The sequence below is a fragment of the Myiozetetes cayanensis genome, unplaced genomic scaffold (genome assembly GCF_022539395.1).
Source record: "Myiozetetes cayanensis isolate MyiCay16 unplaced genomic scaffold, myiCay2020 scf12, whole genome shotgun sequence".
NCBI lineage: Eukaryota > Metazoa > Chordata > Aves > Passeriformes > Tyrannidae > Myiozetetes > Myiozetetes cayanensis.
In genome coordinates, this window is record NW_026086826.1 from 2,041,307 (window position 1) to 2,064,370 (window position 23,064).

Genomic DNA, 23,064 nt, shown 5'->3' on the forward strand with positions numbered 1-23,064 from the left:
GTATCAAAATGAACTCACATTCAGCAGGAAAACAACGTTTGTTCAAGGATTAAATACTTCCCTCAATATTATGCAGCAAGACTTAATTGAAAGTCATTGTTTGTTGAAGTGAAAGCTTTGCCATTTTTCCTGGTGGCAGGTTGCAGAAGTTTGAATTGAAAAGCATCTGGGTTGTCTTTAGGATGTACCAAAAGTCACACCAGGTGTTGTAACTCCCCTTGGGATTGGTGCACTTGTCCCAGGACCCAAGTTTTTGAGAATTAAATCTCGTGCCAGTCTGTTAGTCAGTGGAGTGCTGTTCCAAGAACATCCTGGAGCAGTGTATTGGCACATCCAGAAGGTCCCAACATCTTGTTCCAAAGGATCTCCATGGCTACAAAACTGGTACATGCTGCCATTCCTGAAATTGCTCCCAACACATCAGCCTGAACGAATAAAAACACTTATGTACAGATATCTGAAAATAAACACACAAGGTGGACACTTTGTCTCAAGAATCAGATCTAAAAGGCCTCGAACCTTGCTCTCTGTCTCTGTATCCAGGTAACAAACCACAGATATTTGCATAATCCCTCTGATGAGCAACTGGTTACTGATGGTTTCTTTGCTTCAGCACGTTTATTGCACCCAGGCTGGGACCTCATTTTAGGATAATGTGCTCCCTTATACAGCCTGCCATTGCTTAAGATCCCAATTAGGTTAAAATATTCTCCCACCCTGAGGATTTCTTTGGTCATTAGTCAGAAATGAGATTCACTTTCTTCCCCCATCAGAGCACTTACTGCCCCTGCCTGCTCTGGAGGCACTAATTATTGCCAGCAGTAAATAGGCAGCTCATGACTGCTCAGGTCGTTCCCCAGCCTCTGAAGGGACCATCAGCACACTGCTAATCAGACTGTCCTTTGCTCCCTGCCTGGGCAATACTCACATCCTAATGTGAAGCCATCCCACTGTTTTGTTTTTTTTTTTTAATAATCTCCTATTCCATAAAATATGTAACTAATCCTACAGCACAGCATGTTGCTGGCTCTCCTGTGAGATGGAATACAGTGATAATCCAATCACTTTCAGTGGTAACAGTTCCAAGGGTGGCTGTACCCTGAGCTGCCTCTGCAGGCCATCACATCACTCAGCAAGACAAAATATTAACAGCAAAACTCAGCTTTTTTTTTTTTTCCAGGACGTTTCACAGTGTATGTGAAACACGGCAGGTATTTGGATTAAAAATGCCTTCTGTCCCAAGCACTGAACTCCCTCAGCTCCACTTCTATCTGCATCTCCTGAGAATGTGTCATCAGAACTTGACCTTTCCAGACCACCAGCTGCCCTGGGCTGCTCACCTGACAGCACAGGGTTGGAACACTAACCCCTCCTATCCCCTCCTGCCTCGAAACCAGAGTGAGGGTTTTTGTCACAAGTATTATTTTTAACAACTTTGGATCTCTGTTTTGTTGCACAAAAATATACCACAACTCCCAGGACACAGTTTGGTAACTTTAATGAGGCTTTACAATTTACATTCAACACGTATTTAGTACACAAAAATATAAGAAATCACATATACAAATAAACTTCTGTTTGGTTCACAAGTCCACCAGTACGAACCACACGGGCTACGTTTACTCACATAACAAAACACAACACTGTCGAGCTTCACTCACCGAGCAAACACCTCAACAATTTACCGGCCAACATTTTTTTTTTTTGCGGCTGCCAAAACAACAATCTCCCGTAAGGAACAAATAATTTACATCAACAGATACACTGACATCACGCCCCACGAAACGAAAAAGCCAAACCGAGCACTGACTGAACGCCCCCAGGTTTCAGCAGAACCCGCGAGAAGCAACAGGGCAGAACTTTTACGCCAGCAACAACTCTGTCCACGGCTTATCAGCTCCACGACTGAGAAAATAAATCACACGCAGGAATTCTTTAGGGTAAACGAAGCCATTTCGTTACAGGGTTATTTAACCCACTTATCTTTCAACTTTTTTAAAACAAAAAGGAAATAGCTTTAAAAAAAAAAAAAAGAAATATTTAAACCTTTTGGGTTTTTTTTATTTTCTGACTTAAACTATTCTCACATACAACAAGAATTCGTACTTTGTGAATAGTTTTGGTCCCTCAGACTGTCTTCTTGGTGAAATCTGGTTTTAACTACTTTGTTCAAACATAACAACACTTCACTAATGTAGTTATTTGAAGTTAAGTAGATAAAAATAAAAATAGATCTTTTAATCCTAAAACACCACCTCTCATGTTTTGCTTCTGAACAGCACACAGTCCCAAAAACCAAAGCTTCTTTTAGCAGCATCAAAGGTGAAGAGCCTTCTGTGTGAAGTCCTGGAAACCTCCTGGTACCTTCAAATACAGTGAATGTGCTCAGCTCTTCAGACACAGACCCTGCAAAAGCTGAGCATTCAGCTTTCCCAAGCAAAGCCCTGCTCCCAGAGCAGTCCCCTGCAGAGCTGTCCATTTGGTCACACACATTTTCACCAGACACACGTGACCTTTCACAAATGAAGCAGAGCTACCACGTGAGCGTTTCAGTATATGCACTAAGGGAACACTTCCAGAACTGTCCTTCAGCTCTGGGAGGGAGGGGAAAACCTATTTTTACGGACTAACCACTGCTTTATGCCTGTTTGTTTCATCAAAATTTGTTGAAAGGACTAAAAACTCACAGATGAATCTGAAAATGTAACTAAGCAAGCTGAGCTGATCTGCTCCTGTGTTCCCACGGGAATCCTTGGGTTTTGTCAGTGAGCTGAAAGGAACAATTGCACTGATGGAAGTTTGCAGCTCTCCCAAAAATTCACGGAATAATCAAGAGGTCAAGTCAATGAACCAAGCAAAGTGGCTCATTTCATAAACTAGGCACAAGCAAAATGTCTTTTATATATACAGCTGGTAAATTCAATGCCTAGAAGCAGAGAATGCCCTTATGGAAAGGACACTGGACTTTATCCTAGAAAGCAGTGATTCTGCACAGGATTTGGGGTTACCTCTGGTAGTTAAAATCTACTCCTTTAAAAAAATCACCTTGGAAATCACTTTTGCACTTGCATCCAGTCTTAAGAAACCTTCTAAGGCAACGGGTTTGGCAGGGAGTTTTATAAGGAGCCCCGTTCACTTCAATACCTGGAAGGGATGATTTATCACTCCACTCCCATTTTTGGAAGGGACGCATCCCAGAAAGAATTAAAACATTCAAGGGCACCTCTTGGAATAGCAACATCAAACCACTGACAATTCAAAACATGTGCCAAACCACCGAGCCTTGGAATTCACTGCAAGGTGCTGCCTCCACCGTCTCTTCACAGGCTGTGTCAAACTTTCACTGTCCCATCGAGCTGAGCGGCTGCAGGTTCACCTGTTTGGAACTCGGCGACTCGGATATCGCTGCGACCTTCAGAGAGTTCTTGATGGAGCTGAGCTCCCACACGTGCAGGTTGACGATGTGCACGCCGCAGCAGCCCCTCGTGATCCTGTACAGGTTCCTCAGCACGGCCTTGCGGAGCAGGATGTACACCCAGGGGTCCAAGATCTGGTTCCACGTGGCCATCCGGAGAGCGAAAAGGATGGTCTCGCACGTCTCCCCGGAGCGGCCCTCGCTGATCCCAATTCGGGCCATGGTCACCTGGAAACGGAAGGGTTTAGAATCACGCGTCATAAATTACCTGCAAATGGGGTATTTTAAAATTACATGTCAAAAAAAAAAAAATACACCAAGAGAGCGGGTAAATGAGTGACACCGTTTCAGCGTCGTCTCCCATCTTCACAGCAGCAATGCCTCCCAGTTCCAGTGTAAATACCTCCAGGCACGTAACATTTACCATCCTAGAAATCCTCTCATGTTTTACCCAGGACACACATGTGGCTCTGCTGACTTGCTCCTGCTCAACTTGGAGCAGATGATGGCAACCAGCCAGGGAATACCCTCCAAAATCAGGGAGTGATTTAAGCAAGAAATAAAAACTTAATCCAGAACCTGAGCTAACAAAGCATGCCAAGACTGTTCCAGGGATGGGTTTTATTTTAAGGGCAGAGGCCACTAGTAGGTCAGAACATTTTTATAAAAGGTTTTTTTCACATCTTCTTAATTAAAGGCTGCATAAGGAATAAAGCAGCTCGATTTCAGCAAGAAGATTCATATGTTTTAAGCTGCAACAGAGCATAATTTACTGACAGGATTTAGAGGTTTATTGGAAAATTTAAGCCATGGTGACAAAAGCCACCAATACCCCTCCTCTTGCCAGTGGAGACACAGATGGGTTTCATTCACCTCTGGAGGTGCTGCACAGGGACAGAAGCAAGAACACCACCAGAGCCAAGTTTCCCGTGGTGGAGGCATCTTCCAGAGCAGCTGGTCAGGACTGCAGGTGGCAGAGGACACCCAAGGGCTACACCAGCCCAGCAAGCTGTGCCTGACCCCCCTGCTCTGCAGAGACCTCCTTTCCAGGCTGTCTGCCACTGAGGGTTTGTAACCTGAGTGCCTGTGTGAGGAGAGCCTGACCTGCAAAGCCAGGAATCTGCCATAAGGTGGTAAATTATCTTATTAATGTTCAAAGCACATGAAGACTTTTTTGGTAGAAAGATGAAACACTGTAAGGCTTTCAGTTCCAAGGCCTTTAAAGTGATAGTTATTTAACCAAGAAACAGGGTATTTTACAACTGATGCTATGGGTACACTGATTTATTGGGCCATGAAAGGTAGGGTCAGTCTGTCCAAGTGCAGAGAGCTGTGTTTTCAAAAAGGTACACTGGAAAAAAAAAAAAAAAACAGCAACAAAAAAACCCTAAAACGAATGATAAGAGAAAACTAAAGCTCAACATTCCAGCAAACCTATTTTACTCCTTTTTAAACGCTCCTCTGTATTCCCAGACCCTACCTACAGCTCACAGGTCACCACATCTGAGTATAAACCCGAGTGGAACGAAGCGAATGCACAAAAGGACACCGAACCTGCTTGATTAAGCATTTGATTGCCCATTTCTGTATGGCATCTGTGGGAGAGGCAAAGAAATCCCCTAGGAACATTGCTTGGGAAGCTGGTGGGACTGGCAGAAGCACAGCTGGGAACCGGTGTGAGGAGGAGGAGGAGGAATGTCTGAGCACCAAGCCAACACAAACACCAGCCAGTTCCCTGAATCTGCTTTTCACCCCACAACCACCGGGCACATTCCTCTCTGACATCAGCAGCCCACCCAAACTTGAACAACCCCTTTGGCTTCTGCATGGGATGTTTTTTCAGGGCAGTCCACATTTTATTTATTAGAGGTCTAATACCACAAGCCAAACTCAGAATGTTCCTTACTCATTATTCAAGGAGGACTGAGCAGCAAATGGCAGCTCAACAGAGCTCCCAGACCAACATCCTTATCCCACACAGCTCATTCTCGACTTCATCCACACATACAGCTTCCTAATCTGCTTCCTGATGGACTTCAAAACTCATCTGATGTTCCTCTCTCACATTCTGTACTTTATAAATGCCAAATGCAAGGCAATTTCATGAAAAAAGCAGCAGTTGATGTTGCCATCCAGATTTTGTAAAGCTGTGTTATTTTCTCTCATGTCACCTAGCAAACTTGTGAGATTCCTTTCCAATTGGAAGTAATCACCTCTAAATGAATCTATTCATTTGTTCAACTTGCTGGGCCAACATAACAAAGCTCTGCTTTGATTATGGATTTACATGAAATAAATCAGGGTAAGGAATATTGAAACGTAATTTATGGATCCTGACACTTGGAGAAGCTTCATCCAGAACATTCAAGTTACCTCTCCTGAACATGGAGCTTTATGTACACTGACACTTGCTTAAGCAATTCAGCTGTGAACCCCTGTATTTGAAATAATAAGATAAAACCTAGATTAACTGCTAATTTTGTTTCATAAAATACAGATTTTTCTAGACATACTACTTGCATTATTTGGGAATATTATGAAGAAACTAAAAGCATATTTCCTTTCTTCTATCATTGCAACTGACATAAAATAACATCCCAGATATCTGAAGTGCTGAAGGCTGAGATTTCCATACAGAAATGGACTAAGACAGAGAATCTGCCTTTTCCAGCCTCGAGCACGAGCATTTTTATCCTAAAACACTTGTGGCAGAGCAGGGGTACATGTCACCACCACAGCCTCTGAGTATGAGGTGAGAGAGCTTCTCACTCCCAAAGAGACTTGTACTGGAGGCTCTTTCATATCTTCTGAGAAAATACATCACAAAACTGCAAATCAACTGAAATCCACTGCACCAACAGTGCAAAGAGGTGGCTACGCCCTAAAAACCATCTGCTGATTTCTAGAACAAGGCCAGCCAGAACAAGCCAGTAGTACCCAAATGGGGAAGCAGGAAAGGGAACACAACTGCATCACATCTCACTGCCTGTGATGTCCACAAGTTCGTACCCATGCAGATTCAGCAGTATGACTCAAAAAAATTAACCTCCAGCTGGTAAATAGCAAATGTAACCCATGACATTTTCTAACCTATTTAGACATGTAAGAATCCAAGTAGCACTTTGCTGATTTATTCAGTGTTTATATGAAAGCAGCTGTAGTTTGTCTCTCTGGTTTGCAAAAAAAAAAAAAAGAAATAAAAAAAGAAAGTATCCCATGATGTAACCAAGAGAATTCAAACTTTCTTTAGAAAAGGAGCTTAGGAAAGCACAACTCTAAAAGCAATTTTTTAAACCAAGGGTACCTGCCTGTAAGATATGTCTGTGAATCATATTAGTCCTTACTGGTTTAAGGCAAGACCTGAGAATTCCCTGTCCCTAAAAATAAAGAGAAATCAAATCTGTGCCAAGCAAGGACTTAACACATGAAACTTCTCCATACTTTCTGTCCGATTTTAAGCCTCACTAAAACCAAGGCTCGCTTTGCAAGCTCCAGGAAGTCCGATGGAAGATTTTTTAGGAACGTTTTGAAATTGCTGACTTCTTCAGTCTCCCTCCTAGCGCTGGGGAACTGCCACTGCCCCCGAGAACAAAGTTCAGGGCAACAAACTGAAAGCTCCAAAGCTTCTCACCACTCTCCAAAGGTAAACAGCACTAATTTCATTTCCCCTCCAGTCGGGGCTCCAGGAGAACAACCAGCAAGGCTGGGTGGCTGTGCTGCTCCGTCACATTCCTGCTGCTCCTCAAGGACAGCCGGTCCAAACAAGCAGCAGACTTCACAGCTGGCTAGGAAATAAGACAAAAAACGCCACTTTGATGCATTTCAGCACCTAAGCTCTAAATCCAGGTTCTACCCTTGACTTCAGGAGACTGGATAAAATCCAGCCACCGAGAGATTGGCATGGAAAGCAGAGCGGGTAAATATCGGAAATTCTCGTCCTCTGCTCAGCCTTCAGGCTCCACTTCCCTGTGGGAACCTTGCAGACCCTCCCAAACCTCTTCCTCTTCCTCTGGATTTCCTTACAAGCAGTTCAGAAGATTTCCATTAATGGAATAAAGTCCATGGATTTTTCAGTATTTGCAGAGTATTTATATTTTGTCGCTAAGGCCTACACTGAACCCAGAGGTGCAAATAAATCCCCTTCTCCCAAACCACACAGGACTCAAGGCAGAACTTTACTGATTGTGTCCCACTCCACGAAAACACAAAAATGTATACTTATTTTGAATTTCCAGAAGTTTTTGGAACTTGCATATTCATGCTACAAAAGCTGCAGCCTGCTAATAGGCCAGAGATCACACAAGATGACACTCTGTATATAAACACAAATTTTAAGGGAAAAAAACTGCAAAATAGGGGGAGAGAGAAATAAATATGCATTGATCTTCTCATTTTACGTACCATTTTATATCTCCTAAGAACAGCTATTAGAAAAGAAACACTGACAGCAAATTGCCTGTATCGTTGTTACACAGATCTTGCAGTACATAAACCACACATTTACTGCAAAAAAGCTGAGCATGCTCCATTCTGGTTTTTTTTTTTAATGTGAGTCTCTAAGTCAGTGTAAAAACAAGGGCTTCCAAGAAATATGCAATGCACTACTCCATCAAAATGTTAGCACACACACTGTTCTACTTATGCCCCAGAATGCTTTCTATGTTCTTCATCTGCAACGTGTTTTCCCCCTGATGTTTTCCTTTCCCTTTCTAGAAGAGAAACATGAACCACATCTTCAGCTTTTGTATGCCAGATGATCGTTCAGCCCAGCACTTAAATTTTAACTGAGCGTAGTAATTTTATAGAAAACGTCAAATTAAAAAGGAATTGTAGACGAAAAAAAAAAATACATGAGCAAGTTTTCCTTCACATTAAAGTCCAGAAGGTACTTTGAACAGTATATGAAATAATTCCTTGTGGAAAAGTTTGGCAGGATCAGCTCTTGAGAAGTAGCAGCAGGACAAGGCAATCTCCTTTTCTCTCATGTATACTTCTGTGACAAAGTAATAATGCCAAAAATTAAAGAGTGGATCCACTGGCTCACCATCCAGCTGGGGAAAAATCCGTGTCTAACTCCCAAAATCAAGTTCTGGTCCAAAACAGGTAAATCGAGGATGGTGATTACTACCTGCCATGACACACATCCTTAAACGTGTAAGTTTGATTATTATCCTGATAAAAACAGCGAGCCTGAGGAAGAGCTTTCCCCTGTCAGGATCACAGACAGTACAAAGAGAATCCAAAGAGAACCCAAATGGGGAAGCAACAGAAAAGATTTGAATTACCAGAGGCAGCTGGGATTGCCAAATTATTTTATAGAAGTTTATTTAGCCTCTGTACAAAATATTTATGCACGACAACACATGTTTAGGGCAAGAGGGCTCGGCCTTAAGCTGTGCCAGGGTAGGTTTAGGTTGGACATCAGGAAGAAATTCTTTACAGAGAGAGTGATTATCCATTGGAAGGGGCTGCCCAAGGAGGGGGTGGAATCACCATCCCTGGGGGTGTTTAAGGACAGACTGGATGTGGCATCAGTGCCATGGGCTGGGAACCATGGCAGGGTTGGATCAAGGGTTGGACTTGATGATCTCAGAGGGCTTTTCCAACCTGGTCAATTCTATGATTCTGTGATTCTGTGATTCTATGTTCTGAACAAACCCTCTGTAAACAGCCTGAAACGAGATTTTTCTGTATGCAAGAACTTCTCAAAATTACTGAAAAAAAAAAAAAAGGGGAAGTGCCAAACGTTATACTCACTATTTGTATTTTATTAAATGCTTTTGGCATTATCTCGCTCTATAAAAGGCAGGAATGCAATTATGAAGTCAGCCTCATAAACAGAAGGTGTTGGGGGGTTTTGTGCATAAACTTGCAAACATTAACTGAAAGAGAAGTCTTTATTTTCTGTCAGCTTTCCCCTTAGACACTACCTATTTGTATCTGTTTTGCAGTAGCATAAATTCAGGTTGGGCTTGAATGAAGCATTCCAGGCCACCTCTCTTTGTTCCTCCTAAATAATCCAAATATTTCTATCTTGGTCTGACAGCCCTGTTTCCTTATTTCCTTAACTATTTAGGGATGCAAGGACTATAGATATTTGGGATCCTTTTATTCTTCCATTAAGAGTCAGTTGGGTAAAGCTTCAAATCCTGGAAATGATCTATTACTTCTTTATTGTTGCTTTCCTTTTCCAGATTTTTACACTCATTTGGAAAAAACCTCCCATTTTTAATGGTTAAATAAATGGTCTCATTTATTTAGGAGCAGCAGAACTTCTCTCACTAATACCTGACAAATGCCCAAATACAGAATCACAAATAACACACAACACTGGGGAGAAAGAGAACTGTCTGAATGGAGAAAAAACCCACAATATATAGAGAACCTGAGAAGAAGATGCTCCACAGGGAATGCAGGATCTGCCAGTTCTTACCTGGCCATTTTTTTAAATTCCCTCCTCTGTGCTTCTTTTGTCTAAGAACCCAAGAGTTGGGCTGAACTCTCTAAGGGTCCCTCCCTGATTTCAGAGGAATGTCACATACCCAGTGGTTTTCAGGGCAGGTACCACCAAATCCAGAGATATCCACACATATTAGAAGCGTTAAAAGAAGGGAGAGAAGAAATTCAGAGTGAGTCAGTCACGATACACAATGGTCTCCACCTCTTCTAGAATTCAGGACTGCAGATAGCTTTGATGTGTGACCAAGCCTGCAAGACCTCTATTAACAACAGGTCTAAAAAAGTAAAGAACCTGCTCTATTTCCTACCCATGGAGAGTCAGACATCCAGTTTAAGTATCTGAGGAAAAAAAATAAAGGTATGTTCAGCTGTAATTATATTTAATGTTTATCGTGTATGGAACATACACAGTGGGGGAAAATGAAATCTTCTTGAGTGTCACAGAATGTCACAGAATCATTGAGGTTGGGAAAGACCTCTAAGATCATCAAATCCAACCATTTACTCAGCACCACGGTGTTCACCTCTATCTAAACCAGATGCCCAAGTGCCACATCCACAGCCTTCTGAACACTTTCAGGGATGGTGATTCCAGCATATCCCTGGCCAGCCCATTTCAACGCCTGGTCACCCTTTCAACGAAGAAGTGTTTTCCTAATTTCTGATCTAAACCTCCCTTGGCACTCTTGTCCTCGCTGAAGAAGGATTAGAATCACAGTCACCCAATGACTTGGTGATTTGCAGTGTTTGAAAACCTGGCTGGAGGCAAAGGAAGACACCACGTGTTGCTTTCACGTTGTTGTGTTTTTTTTTTTTTAAATCACCTTTGTTAAAGTGACTTAGTCTCTATATCATTCTGGAGAAGTAAACTAAGAAGCCATCAACAGAAATATCAAGGCTAATAAATTAGCAATATATTTTCCAAGCTGGAATATGTAATTCACAATTACTTTTTCCTTTGATGTTGGCAAATAAATTGAAAGGGACTGTTTTGCAGCTGGACCACCTTTCAGGTGGAAGAGGGAAGAGAAAAATCAAGTCTCCATCTAGGAGTGATCTGTCTCTCAGTACTCCTGCACTCCTGGTAAAACACAGATTCAATTTTATTTCCAATTCACTAATGAACTGTAAATCCTAACCCAAATTGCTACCATTTACATGGATCCTCACCTCCTTCCTGCTTCACCTTCCCCTTTTTCCACGCAGTGAAGCAGATGGGAGCACAGCCAGTCACGTCCTTCCCAGCACAAGCATCTTCATCCCCACGTACCCATGTGCTGCTGGTGGTCCTAACACAGCTTCCAACCCAAACTGCAGTTCAGCCCTTCCTCTCACACATCAACAAATTCTACGGTGCTACTGAGACAACCAACTTCTACCAGAAAGCATTTACAGACACCACACCAAGCTTGAGTTGTGAATTAACACCGCGATTATCTCTCAGAACATGTGAATCTGGATCACACCCTGATGTCTGCCATTGAACCTGGCAAGGGGGAAGGACTTTCTGGAGTTGCCCCATGTGAGTGTGTTTGTCCCTGAGACTTTTCAGCAACAACTTTACCATTTAAAGCGTTTAGATAGTCAGGAAAAAAAAAAACTTTCCTAAAATAACTATCCAAAAATGGTTATGCTGTGTATGACGTTTTCCAAAGATGGTTATGCAGTGTATGATATTTTCAAGTAAGAAAGGCCTGAATAAGTGTAATATCTAGGAAATAGGGAGAATTCTCTTATACCAAACAATGGAATGTATGTCAAACTGACTTTTTAATATCTAGCACAGAATCCAAAAAATTTACCAACTGAATAAATAACCAGAGGTTACGAATGGCAAATTTATTTGGGTGATGCTTGGAAAATTTTGATTTTTTTGAGGTGGTAACTTCAAAACTGAAAAAAATATGAGAAGTTTCTGTGAAAGCCACATCTGTTTGGAACTATGTTTCAATTTTATAGATCTTCATAGTTTAATTTGAAAATTAATTTAAATTTAAAAATTTAAAAATAAAGAAGGAACAAACTACGAAAGAAAACCAGAACATTATTTGGAAAATGCCATGTTCTCCCACGACTCACAACCTGCCTTCCCTACTTTTTCCCTCTCCAAAACAATCTTACTGGACTTTGATGGCACTGCATTTTCAGAAGAGGCTTTACGTAAGTTTTTCCAAACAGCCCGAGTAAACACAGATAACAAAAACTATATTTATGCTTCCCCCAAAGCCTCTGGTGAAGGGCAATCTGTCAGTCTCAGCCTTTCTTCCTCCCCTGGTTCATATCATCACCACTGTCCCGTCCTTCTCCAGCACTGCTTTCCTGTTCAGAGAGGATTTCAGCTGCTCAGCTCCCTGACTTCTGGGAGAGGGAGGTAAACACTTGAATTACAAATATAACCACAATTAATATAGAGTTTCTAAGCACTCTGTGATAAACTACGCCCTGGCCCACACTTATAAACATTTTTTTTTTTAAATGATTCATATTTCTCAGAAAGAATAAGGCCTGTAAGATCTCTATGTACTATAAAAGAGGAAAATAGGAACAGGCCAGTTCTGAACACCACAACAGTACCTCTGAAATTATCATTTCAGGTGGGTACACTCTAAAACTAAGCTCATTCCATTTCTCATCTAACCTGGAGGAAATTTGCCAGCTGTGCCTTTCATTTCATCCAAAATAAAAGAAAGATCTCTATAACCAACACACACAAAAAAAGGCATGAGCATCTTATCCAAGGGTTTCTAATATCACAGAAACCCATCTGAACAGGTGGATTGAATTTTTAAATGTGTATTAAACTCTGTTGCTCTCTCTGCAGACACCTGCAAATCCTTTCCATGGAATATTTTCATGGGCACATACAAAAGCACACTCAAATTGTCTGAGTTGCTGATTAAACCTTATTCCAGGGGAAACTAAGCTGGAAAGGCACTTGTGTCTTGAGCCTAACAAAAACTTCAATTCTAATTAGTGTTCTCTTTCCTCTTGAATCCTAAAATTAGTTATTTATTTCAAATTACCTTTTGGCCCATACTATTAGCAATGGCAGTAACCTTTCAGCAATTTAACCCTGAGTATCAGAGGCTCATTCTGAGGAATTCAGGCAAGAAGAGTAATTGAATTTGCACAGTGTTAATGGATATATTAGGAAACTCAGCAAGCAATCAAAGGAGCACGACAGGAGGGAGAGTGAGAGCCCTTTCTCTGAGAGTGCAGCTCAAAAGACAAGCAAACTCATGAGATTCTTCTTTCCAGAGGAACCCAGTGAGCATTTTATTCATTCAAACTGCCCCTCCTGATCTCTCCTGACACAGCAAGGCCTGGAAGAGAAATTACTGCCTACAGTCAAAAATAACCATTATTGTGTTGATGCTTTGGGCTAGAAGTAGAGGTGTATCCAGCAGGCCTGCTGATGGCAAAAACCTTTTTTTCCTTTCCCTAAGAAACTGGTTCATTCACTAAAACCACTGTGGCAGCAGGGGGCCCCTGAGATGGGCTTGCACCCATCCTCAGAGATGCAATGACAGCATCCAACAAGGACCCAACAAACATCTGCCAACACATCCCATCTTTGTAGGGTGTCAGCAGACAACCCCTCCAGCAAGAATTCAACCACAAAAGCCAGCACAAGCCTAGTAACTATCACTGATTATCCTCTTTAAAATCTGAATCTTGAAAGCAACGAAGTGTGGTTTTTTCCCCTCTGAAAGCTTACGACAGCATTCAAAGCTGCAAGGTTAGCTAAACATATTTAAGGGTATCTCCTCCTTCAGTCTTCACAAACACATGGCTGGAAATCGCAAGCCTAATTTACTCTTTTTCAAAAGGAAAGATCACTCTCCCTGTGGACAGTGCCTGTGCAGGCACAACAAGCTCTCAGAGGCTGCAGCTTTGACTGAGAACCTGTAAGACAAGAACACACTTCTGCAGAGCAGCCATCAGTGAGATCTGAGGGGCTGTGCTGCACAGGTGACAAGGCCCTCACTGGCAGAGAGTGGGTCTGCATTTTGGGACACCTCTCTGCTTCTCCTCAGCTGCACTTTCTGATCATGAGAAACCACCAGTAGTCACGAGAGATTCATTTCTAAGTAATTCTTTGGTTGTAGGGACAATACAACCAGCAATATTAACACATGGTGCCCATTATGCATTAATACCTGATGCCCACTAAACATAAAAGGTAACAGAACAGGAATTTAAACTGACAGCTTATTAAAAAAAAAGATGGAAAACAAGAACGGAGGGAGAGACCTCAAGGGTAACAGGGCTATGAACTCCTGGGAAAGCGTCACTGGGCATGTGTGGACGTGACTACACATGCAAAAACACCCAAATGAGATGTACACAGACTGCCCTGTACACCAAAATACCTTACACTGTATGCAGCTAGGACTGACTTAGTGAAAAACCTGTCACAAAGTGACCTCCATCAGCACGTATCAACTGAGCCTGACTCTGCACCCAAAACAGCTGGTGGGGCAAGCAGGGTGGGATGGGGTGGAGCAGCTCCAGCAGCTCCTACTGGCTCAGTAAATTGTAAGCTGAACAATTTTCCTAGGTGCAGGAAAACCAGCCACCAAGCCCCGCTGCACGAGACAACCTGAGGACAAGGAGAAGTCAGAGCAAGTTCAGAGAGGCACAGTTAGTGACACAAATTGGAAAGGGAAGAGATTGCATGAGAAGGGACTGACAGAAATTAATCTAAGCGGTAAAATATGCAACTGAATAAATAAGAGTTGATTTAATCATGTGAAATAAACAGCTGAGCTCTTTCCAAAAAAAAAAAAAAAAAAAGAAAGTGGCTATTTTCTGCTGTATAGGGGAGGTAAAACCGGAATGAAATGAATCAGATAACTGCATGGAAAAAGATCTTAACAAGAATAATGTGAATGTAAAAGTATTTTTCTCAGGCTAAGACTGTGTTCCACACATGAGAAAGATTAGAAATTTCTCCATATCACAATTTGTTCCTACTCCTCTGAAACAGATCCCTCCTGCCCACAGTTACAGGCAGTTCTCTTTGCTACTCCAAAACCAAAATTTAGAATACGTTTATCCCTTGAGCCCTACAGAATATGACGTGCTGAAGTCAGAATTTGCTCACACAAACACAGCTCCAAAACCAAGGCGTTTCATGACAGGCCAGATGTCAAGTCACAGCCAAACACCAGCTTTATATAACAATCCATTTCATCAGAGGTGCTCGTCACTAAATGCTCCAGCCCAGCTACTTGCTCTGGGAATCCAGCCCCTAGGGACCAAATTTATCCAGCAAAATTCACATACCCCTGGCAAAGGGCTAAGGCTCTAGCAAGGATGAGAAAAGATGACACTATGCAGAGATGTTAATATCTTCAGAACATATCTACCTGCAATTAACCTCCACAAAGCTAAATTATTTGGACTGTCAGAACAAATGTGCCTCTGCAAATCATTGGCTATGTATGTTATTATAAAACTCATGAATTTCACTTGTTGCCCTTTTTTTCTGAATTCCCTCCTGCTCTCAGTTCCTCAAAAGGAGATCCATGTTTCCCCCCTCCTTCTCATACTTCATTAAGGAAAGATTCCCTCACAGTGGCAGGAAACTTGAAAAAGCTGCTCATTTTTGAGAAACAAATGAAATGGAGCTTCAGGAAAGAAATCAAAAGAAAAAAAAATATCAGAAGGAAGTCCCTGTCCAACAGCTCCAGGCAGAGCTCCACATAAACCACACCACGGGCTCTGCTTCTGAAAAATGCTACAGATCTGCAGTAATCTTAAGGTAAAGGTGGTGATTGGTTATACTACTATATATTATTATATGTAATATTAAGTGTTAACTATCTGTGCATTTACACACACACCACTGAGCAGATGCAGAAGTCAAATTCAGTTCCACACCAGACACGAGAAAGGACAATCCAGGGTCCTGGGACTCCAATGACATCTAAAAGTGATTTTATCACAGGACAGTGGCAGTGTCTGAGTATTAACTCCACTTGGAAAAAAACATGAAATTAATTGGAAATCTAATAGTGAAGTCAGTCTGTGGTTGGATTACAGTACTGGGTGGACCTGATTCTGCACATGCATCAGTGGATGTAACACCAGACTAGATTGAAAACAGAAGGAAAATAAACAAAGCAAACCCCCACATCAGACAGGAAATCACACAATGAGTCCAAACTCCTGTATCTGCACACCACATGTGGCATAAACCACACTGCCTTCCTCCACTTTCTCTTCCAAAGGTTTGTTTGGTTTCCAATTGCTTTGGTTTACATTGAGGCAATTGATTCTCCCAAACATTCTGTTCTGTGTCCTCTTTGGGAGAACAAACATAGTTAAAATTCACAATTCAGGGACTAACACTGACTTCTAGACTGAGCTTTGAGAAGAAAAAATTAAAGAAGCAAATGACCCAATAACAAGCATGTGTTCAGGTCCTTTTCCAGATAATTTCACCTACGAACACCTGCTCATATTTACATCAGGAAATACTTCAGTACATGTTGATCGTATTATAGAAGGCAAACCATTCATTTCACAAATTAAAGGCCCTGAGAGGTGAGGATCTATCAGATAAGTACGTTTGAATCAGTAATTCATCATGAACCACACACTTTGATAAACCCTGGATCACTTCAGTGCAGCACTTGAGCAGTACATTCCTGACAAAGCTTTATTCCACTGCTTTTTACTCCAAAAAACCTTGCTAAATTAACACCACACTTATAATTCTGTTTGTATTCAGTGAACAGAATGCTATCAAAATAAAGACTGGGTAAATAAAGGAATTAACTGGTATAAACTCTACGATCCTAAGAGCTAAGAAAGGAAATACCTACAAAGGACCCCATCCCACTGCACTTCCCAGACTACTGAACTCTCTGGCTAAAACACTAATTGCTCACTTCCTTAAAACTTTGTTTCAGGAACTAAATTCTACCTTACACTAACTTTTTTCCTTTTTTTTTTTTTTTAACTCTTCCTTTCTCACAGAAATCTGTCCACATTACTGAAAAAAAATTCCACCTGGAATAATAATTCATCTTCAATTACAACTCAGATGAAGTTAAATGCTTTAACAAAAGTAGTGAAGTGCTTTCATTAAAAACTTTCGTTTAAAAATTACATTTTTCTATATATTTAATATATATTACAATTAATAGAAATCAAAAGGCATTAAAAAAAATTTTACCAACGTGGAAAAAACCACTACAGCAGTTGCAATTTAGTGTTCCTTCTTATGCTGAACAACTGAAGCACCTCTTTTGAACTAAAAAAGGTTTTTCGAAAAAGGGTTTTTAAAAACCAAATTAAATCCTACCTTTAAGAACAATTATTATATCTGAAAATAAATGTCACCAGAGGCTAATGCTGCTTTCTCACGGAACGTAAAGTCATCATTTGAGTCTCTCTCCTTAAAAACCACTCTGTGGCTTGCCCCAGACAAACTTCAGGAGGTGTCTGAAGTAACTGGAAGGAAGTTCACTTGCTACACTGCCCTGACAACTTTGTTTATGCTCTCTCCACTCCAGCCACCACGCTGACAGGAGCCCACGTGAATTTAAACTATGCTGCAGAGCAAGACTAGAAAAATGCTCTGTGATGTGGACAGAAGTGAAAGAGGGTTTGTGCACTTCAGTGATGCACACATTTATATCCAGACTTTCCCCCTTGAAGTCTGTGATACTGGATCAATTAAATGCTACCTACCAGATACATCCAACTGCTGCAGCGAGGCTAATATCAGTATTTAAAAAAAAAACCTCATTTTCTTCAGACAGGTTAACTACACTAAAAAGAGTTACAGCTAATACCAGCTTTATAATGCCATCACACAACAGCAGCTGCCAAATTCTTTCCTGCATCACAATCCAGGTTCCTTTGGCTCTGCTCACGGGCAGAGCACGCCCTAACAGGAGCAGCACTTAGGGAGAGCCACAGCAGTGACAGCAGATCCCCAGATACAGTGGGATGGCAGAGAGAGCACACCAACTGCACACAGCAGCTTTGCCAGGCAACTGTCCAGATTACAAATCCAGCTTGCTGAGGGCTAAACCAAGCGCTGATTTTAACCCACTGCCAACCACTGTTTCTCAGCATGACTCTATAAAGCAAAGCCCTCCACTCCATTAACTGTTATCTGCCATAACACCGTTCACAAGTAGCATTAAACCCTGAAAATAACAACAAACAGGCTGCCATAAATAAAAAAAAGTTATAGGAACCACAGTACAGACTAAAAAAACTTCCCACTTCAAGATTTCACTGAATTTGTGGACAAGCTCAGTATGTGTTCAGATTTATTCTAGCCACAATTCTGCTAGCACTGTCTGCTTCACAGCACTGGAAATACAGTGCTCACAGTCCCTGTATATTCAGCTTACTCAGTGTATTTTGCCTATGCTGAGAAGTGGAGAATAATTACCAAGTTTTTTATAGATGCACAGGTACATGCATTACGGACAATATGCTCTAAAATTGATGTCACCGAGCAAATGGAGCTGCTAGCACAGCTAAAGCACTTTAAAACCTGGAGATAAAAAAGTATAACTTTTATATACAGTGACGTGCATTAAACATTGGCAAACACATTAGGCTCTTACCAGGAATGGACTCCAGCAAATGCAAGAAACACACATTATAGCCAAGAGCTGAATGATCATTTCAAAATGATGAGATCTGCCTTGTCTCTGTTGACTTTTAAGTTTGACCCTTAAGAGGGTAATTCCTGTGACAGCATTGCACAAGAATGAAATAGCAAGGGCCAGTAACCCAAGGCAAGAAAAAAGTAAGAGATAAAATCTGTCTTCCAAGTCCTCAACATGTTCTGTTTTATAGAAGCACCAGGTCCTCGATGCTTGAATTTGGTAGGCTCTAAACCTAAGAATAGGCAGCAAAGCTATAAGAACAGCAAACAGACATACCATAGTCAACATCATTTTCACATGTCTAGAAGTCATTTTTGTGGAGTGAAATATTGGCTTGGTGACTCCAATGCACCGTTCAACAGCCATCACGCTGCCCAGGAAGAGAGGGCACAGACCAAAGAAAACCATGCAGATGCCAAAAACACTGCAAAGAATGTTGTACTGGTTAAATCGAATCCAGTCTTTGTCCGACGCGTACACAAACACCGCAATGGCTCCGTTGATGAGGTGGCCGAAGAGATCTGTGACGACCAAGCCACTGGCAAGAAGCAAAAAGGAGGCTTTTGATTTCTGTCTAAATCTCTGGTATGCCTTCAGGAGAATTGCTATGGCAAGACTGTTGGACAAAATTCCCACCGTCATGAAGATTATCGAAAAGAAAACGGAAATTTTTTTCTCCGTGTGGCAGGTTGAGTTTCTCAGGACTCCAAATCCAGCCAGCCCTGGTGATTTTGAACTGTTCATGGTTAGGAGAGGAGGCGCAGCCCTCAAAGCATTTCAGCAGTCTTGCAATCAAAAGGCATCTGCAATATTAAAAACAAATACAGACAACGCTGTAAAAGGCATACCACTGTTCAAATAGCATTTCAAGCAGAAATTCCATAATGTTAGCCTGTGGGACAAATCTAATTTTCCGGTTTTCTGTGTGATGTGATATGGCAGCACATCGTAAGCGCATCGGTCACAGGGTAAAACAATTATCTGCATGCATTATAGAATGCCAATATAGCCTACAGGATCTCCAGGGTCTCTGCACGTGTAAGATACACAAAATAACGTATAAAAGACATAACACTCACATACATGCAGTAAGAGAAACCATACAAACCATTCTGGTGGTTAACCTACGTTAAACAAACGCTTTTGCAACACACTCCTAGAATGACAGTATTATGTCAGCCCAGCCACAGTAAAAAGTGAAATACTCAAACTGGAGCATTCAGAGATTATAATCACACTCCATTTCTCTTCTCACTGTTAAACACTTATTTTCAAAACAATGTCCTAACCTCTTCCAAACAATTCTCCTCTCACAATTTCTTGTTTCAAAGCCTTAACCTAACCACCACCGAAGCCTTCGACTTCCCAGCGCCCTCGCCGAGGCTCAAACTTGGTTTTGAGACGCTCCCTAATTCAGAAACCCACTCTACGGGTTGCTTTACGCTTTATCTCCCATCTCTACTCCCAGGACATTTCTGCTGGCAGAAAAAAAAAAAAAAAAAAAAAAAAACCAACCCCCCCCCAGCCAGGGGAAAAAAAAAAAAAAGAGAGAGAGAGAAGAGAAAAAGAAAGAAAAAGACAGGCGTTAATAACCCGTACTACAAACTGCCGCTGAAGTCTCTCGGTTACTGAGCGACCCCGGGTACCGCGCACGCCGGAGCCAGGGGCATCTCTGTCGGCCGGGAGCGCTCGACCGGCAAAGTGCCGGGAAAGTCCTCAGGCGGAGCCCGGCTCGGCACCGCACCTCCCTCCCCACATTCCCACCTCCCTCCCCACAATTCCCACCTTCCCAGCTCCCGCGCCGCCCAGCCCGACCCTCGGCGGTGCCGGGGGAGCCGCGGTCCCTCCGCCCTGCAGCGCTGCCGCCCCGGGGCGGGGCGGGCACAAGTGCCGCGGTGCTGCCCGGCCCTCTCGCTCCGGTCCGACCGGCGCTCAGCCCCGCTCGGCTCCGTGGTGCGGACGGAGGCGCTGCGGGAGCTCGGCCGGCCCACAGCGGCCCCGCTCCCCGCCCGGCCGGCGCCGCCCGCCCTCCCTGCGCATCCCCGCCCGCCTCCCAGGGCCGGTCCCTATCTTCACCTCACTCGTGCCCGCACCTCACCCGTCCCTGCACCTCACCCGTGCCCGCACCTCACCCGTGCCCGCACCTCACCCGTGCCCGCACCTCACCCGTGCCCGCACCTCACCCGTGCCCGGCCGGGCTGCCCCGCCGAGCCTCCCCCGCGCCGTGCCGGGGGCAGAGGAGGCTCCAGCCTGGCGTGTCACAGCCCGGGGGGTGTCCTGAGCCGCAGCCTCATCTCTTCCCTCTCCACGTGCTTCTTCCCAGCTGCGCTCTGTGCCAGCGCGCAGGGAGCTGGGGAAGGGGTACCCCCCCAGGAATACTGTCCGGGATGGAGATGAGCACATCGCTGGACACACACCCCGTGCACATACCGGCTCACTCAGGGCTAACGGTGTTCCTTGGACAGTTTCTCCACTGGGGGAATACGGGGAGAACACGTCCAGATCAGGCATTAGTGATATCATGGATAAGATCAGAGAGTCAAAGCTTCTTCCTATCCAATCATGTACTTTCGCTGTTACAACTTGAAGTTACCTTAAGTTCTTTCATCCATCAGTGTCTGGGACTACCAAGCAGGCCTGAATAGGAATTTTTATGAAGAACTCGTCTATAAAAATAAGCCAAAATATAAAATCAAGGTCAAATTATAAAACCAACATGTTAAACGTTACAGAATTTGTCATGGGAAATAATGATGGAGAACTTATATTCATTTCCATCGAGACACAGCTTTGAGTTATACTATTCCTGGTGCCACAAGACAATTACTTAAAAATTAAAATTCTCAAACATACTACAGTTTTTGCTTACCTTCAGACCTTGAGTACTATGGGTACAGTTTGCCTCTCCTAATCCACCAGTGAGGAAATACAGACCAGATAAATCCATTCTTTCAAATACTATTTCAAGTCACTTACATAGACAGTCAAAAGCCCCACACGATGACCTTCTGCCTCAAAATGGTTGTCAGATTTTGGCATTTTATCATACAGTGAGCATTTTATCAAAAATGCTCAACTTGGTCTGATTGAGACCTATAAATTCCCATAAATTATTTTTTAAGACAACAATGAAACATAAAAACATCTCAGATTACATTATTGCCCATTAACATTCAGGGGAAAATAGTTTCTTTTACGTTTCCCTGCCCAGAAATAGATGGAGATCTCAAACTATAAACAGCTTGCTCCATGCCCTTCTTTCCTAGCCAGATTTCTTCACCCATCCCTCTTGAAATGGGGGGCAATTCCATTGGAAAAGAAGCAATGAAGTTGGTACCCCAAGGTCCTGCAGTCTGGGAGGTAGAAGCTAAAAAACCCACCATTATCAGGTACATCAAGACAAAGAGAGGAACAGAAAAACCTCAAGACAGCTGTTTCAGAGTGCTTGTAAAAATGTAGTTAGGGTAGGAAGGGAAAGGCAGGCTTGTAGAGTGCACCCTCTGCCAAAGAGAGGGAGAGCAGCATTTCAGTTGCTGCAGAGATGGAGAAAGAAGGAAAGTAAATACATAAACTTTCATCTCTTTTTTCAGACAAGAGGCATCAAAGAGTGGTCCTGTACAGGAGCTGGAAGAGCACGTGGTGCCACAGCCCCGTTCTGTGCTGTGAGCACGGTAAGCATCGGCATTAGCAGGATGGGTGTGCCTGGAGCTCAGCCCTGGACACCTTTGTGTGCTCCTGGTACAAGAATAACTGAAATTATGGCTTCTCTGGGGTGGGGTGGTGTCCTGGCTGGGGAGTCACTGCTTCCTCAGGAAGGAGCAGCCTTTTCACAGGTCACACACCCGAGCAGGAGCTGTGGGAAGGGACAGGAGGGGTTAATGTCATCTTCATCAGGGCAGTGGCTCTTCATCTCACAAAGAGTTTTCCAATCAACCACGATGGAGGGGGGTTTGATTGAGCTCCTTACATGGCTGAAAACAAAAGCTGCAGGTGCAGGAGCCCCCTGGGAGTATTTCTTAGAGGCTGTGTCACTCTGCCTGTTCAAAGGCTGAAGAACTGAGGTGATGCCATCGACTTGGCTCACTGACTTCAGCACTTCTTAATGTGTCGAGGAGCTTGTGTTTGTTGCAAAACTCTGGGCTCCTGGATACTCCAAGAATCAGGAAGATAAATACCCTTTTTTGCCCCAAGTTGCAACTTGAATGAAGGAATCAGCATTCCCTGCTCACGTTCAATGGGTTTAAATTCAGCAGCAATAGTTTAACATATCTAGAGATAAAAAGACATCTCATGTGCTGTGACAATTGCAATCCACCCACTGGTTACCAAACTCCAAACAGTGGGAGAAAAATGTGAAAAACCCTTCTGGATGAGGAAGTATGTTGCTGGCTGGCAGATGAAGTGTGCAGTAATCAAATCCTCAAAGCCTCCTGTTATTAATCCAGAGCATACTCAACACTAATTTTGCAGCTCCAAACAACCTTGCTGCAAATGAACAGGCAGACATCGCAGTAGCGACATCAAAGCTGCTAGAATGCAAATAAAAAC

At 42.9% G+C, this 23,064-nt stretch overlaps 1 protein-coding gene across 1 annotated transcript in view; it reads right to left on the reverse strand.

Moving 5' to 3' along the window:
• Positions 1 to 1,473: 1,473 nt before the first annotated feature.
• PTGFR (prostaglandin F receptor) overlaps positions 1,474 to 23,064 on the reverse strand; it is a 67,212-nt gene continuing 45,621 nt past the window's right edge. Inside the window, exons 14-18 of the mRNA XM_050307047.1 lie at positions 21,110 to 21,182; positions 20,695 to 20,989; positions 19,806 to 19,991; positions 18,793 to 19,319; positions 1,474 to 3,643 (exon numbers count right to left, since the gene is read on the reverse strand). Coding sequence (XP_050163004.1) covers positions 3,341 to 3,643; positions 18,793 to 19,260 — 771 coding nt within the window. The 5' untranslated portion in view covers positions 19,261 to 19,319; positions 19,806 to 19,991; positions 20,695 to 20,989; positions 21,110 to 21,182 and the 3' untranslated portion in view covers positions 1,474 to 3,340. The remainder of the gene's footprint in view (positions 3,644 to 18,792; positions 19,320 to 19,805; positions 19,992 to 20,694; positions 20,990 to 21,109; positions 21,183 to 23,064) is intronic.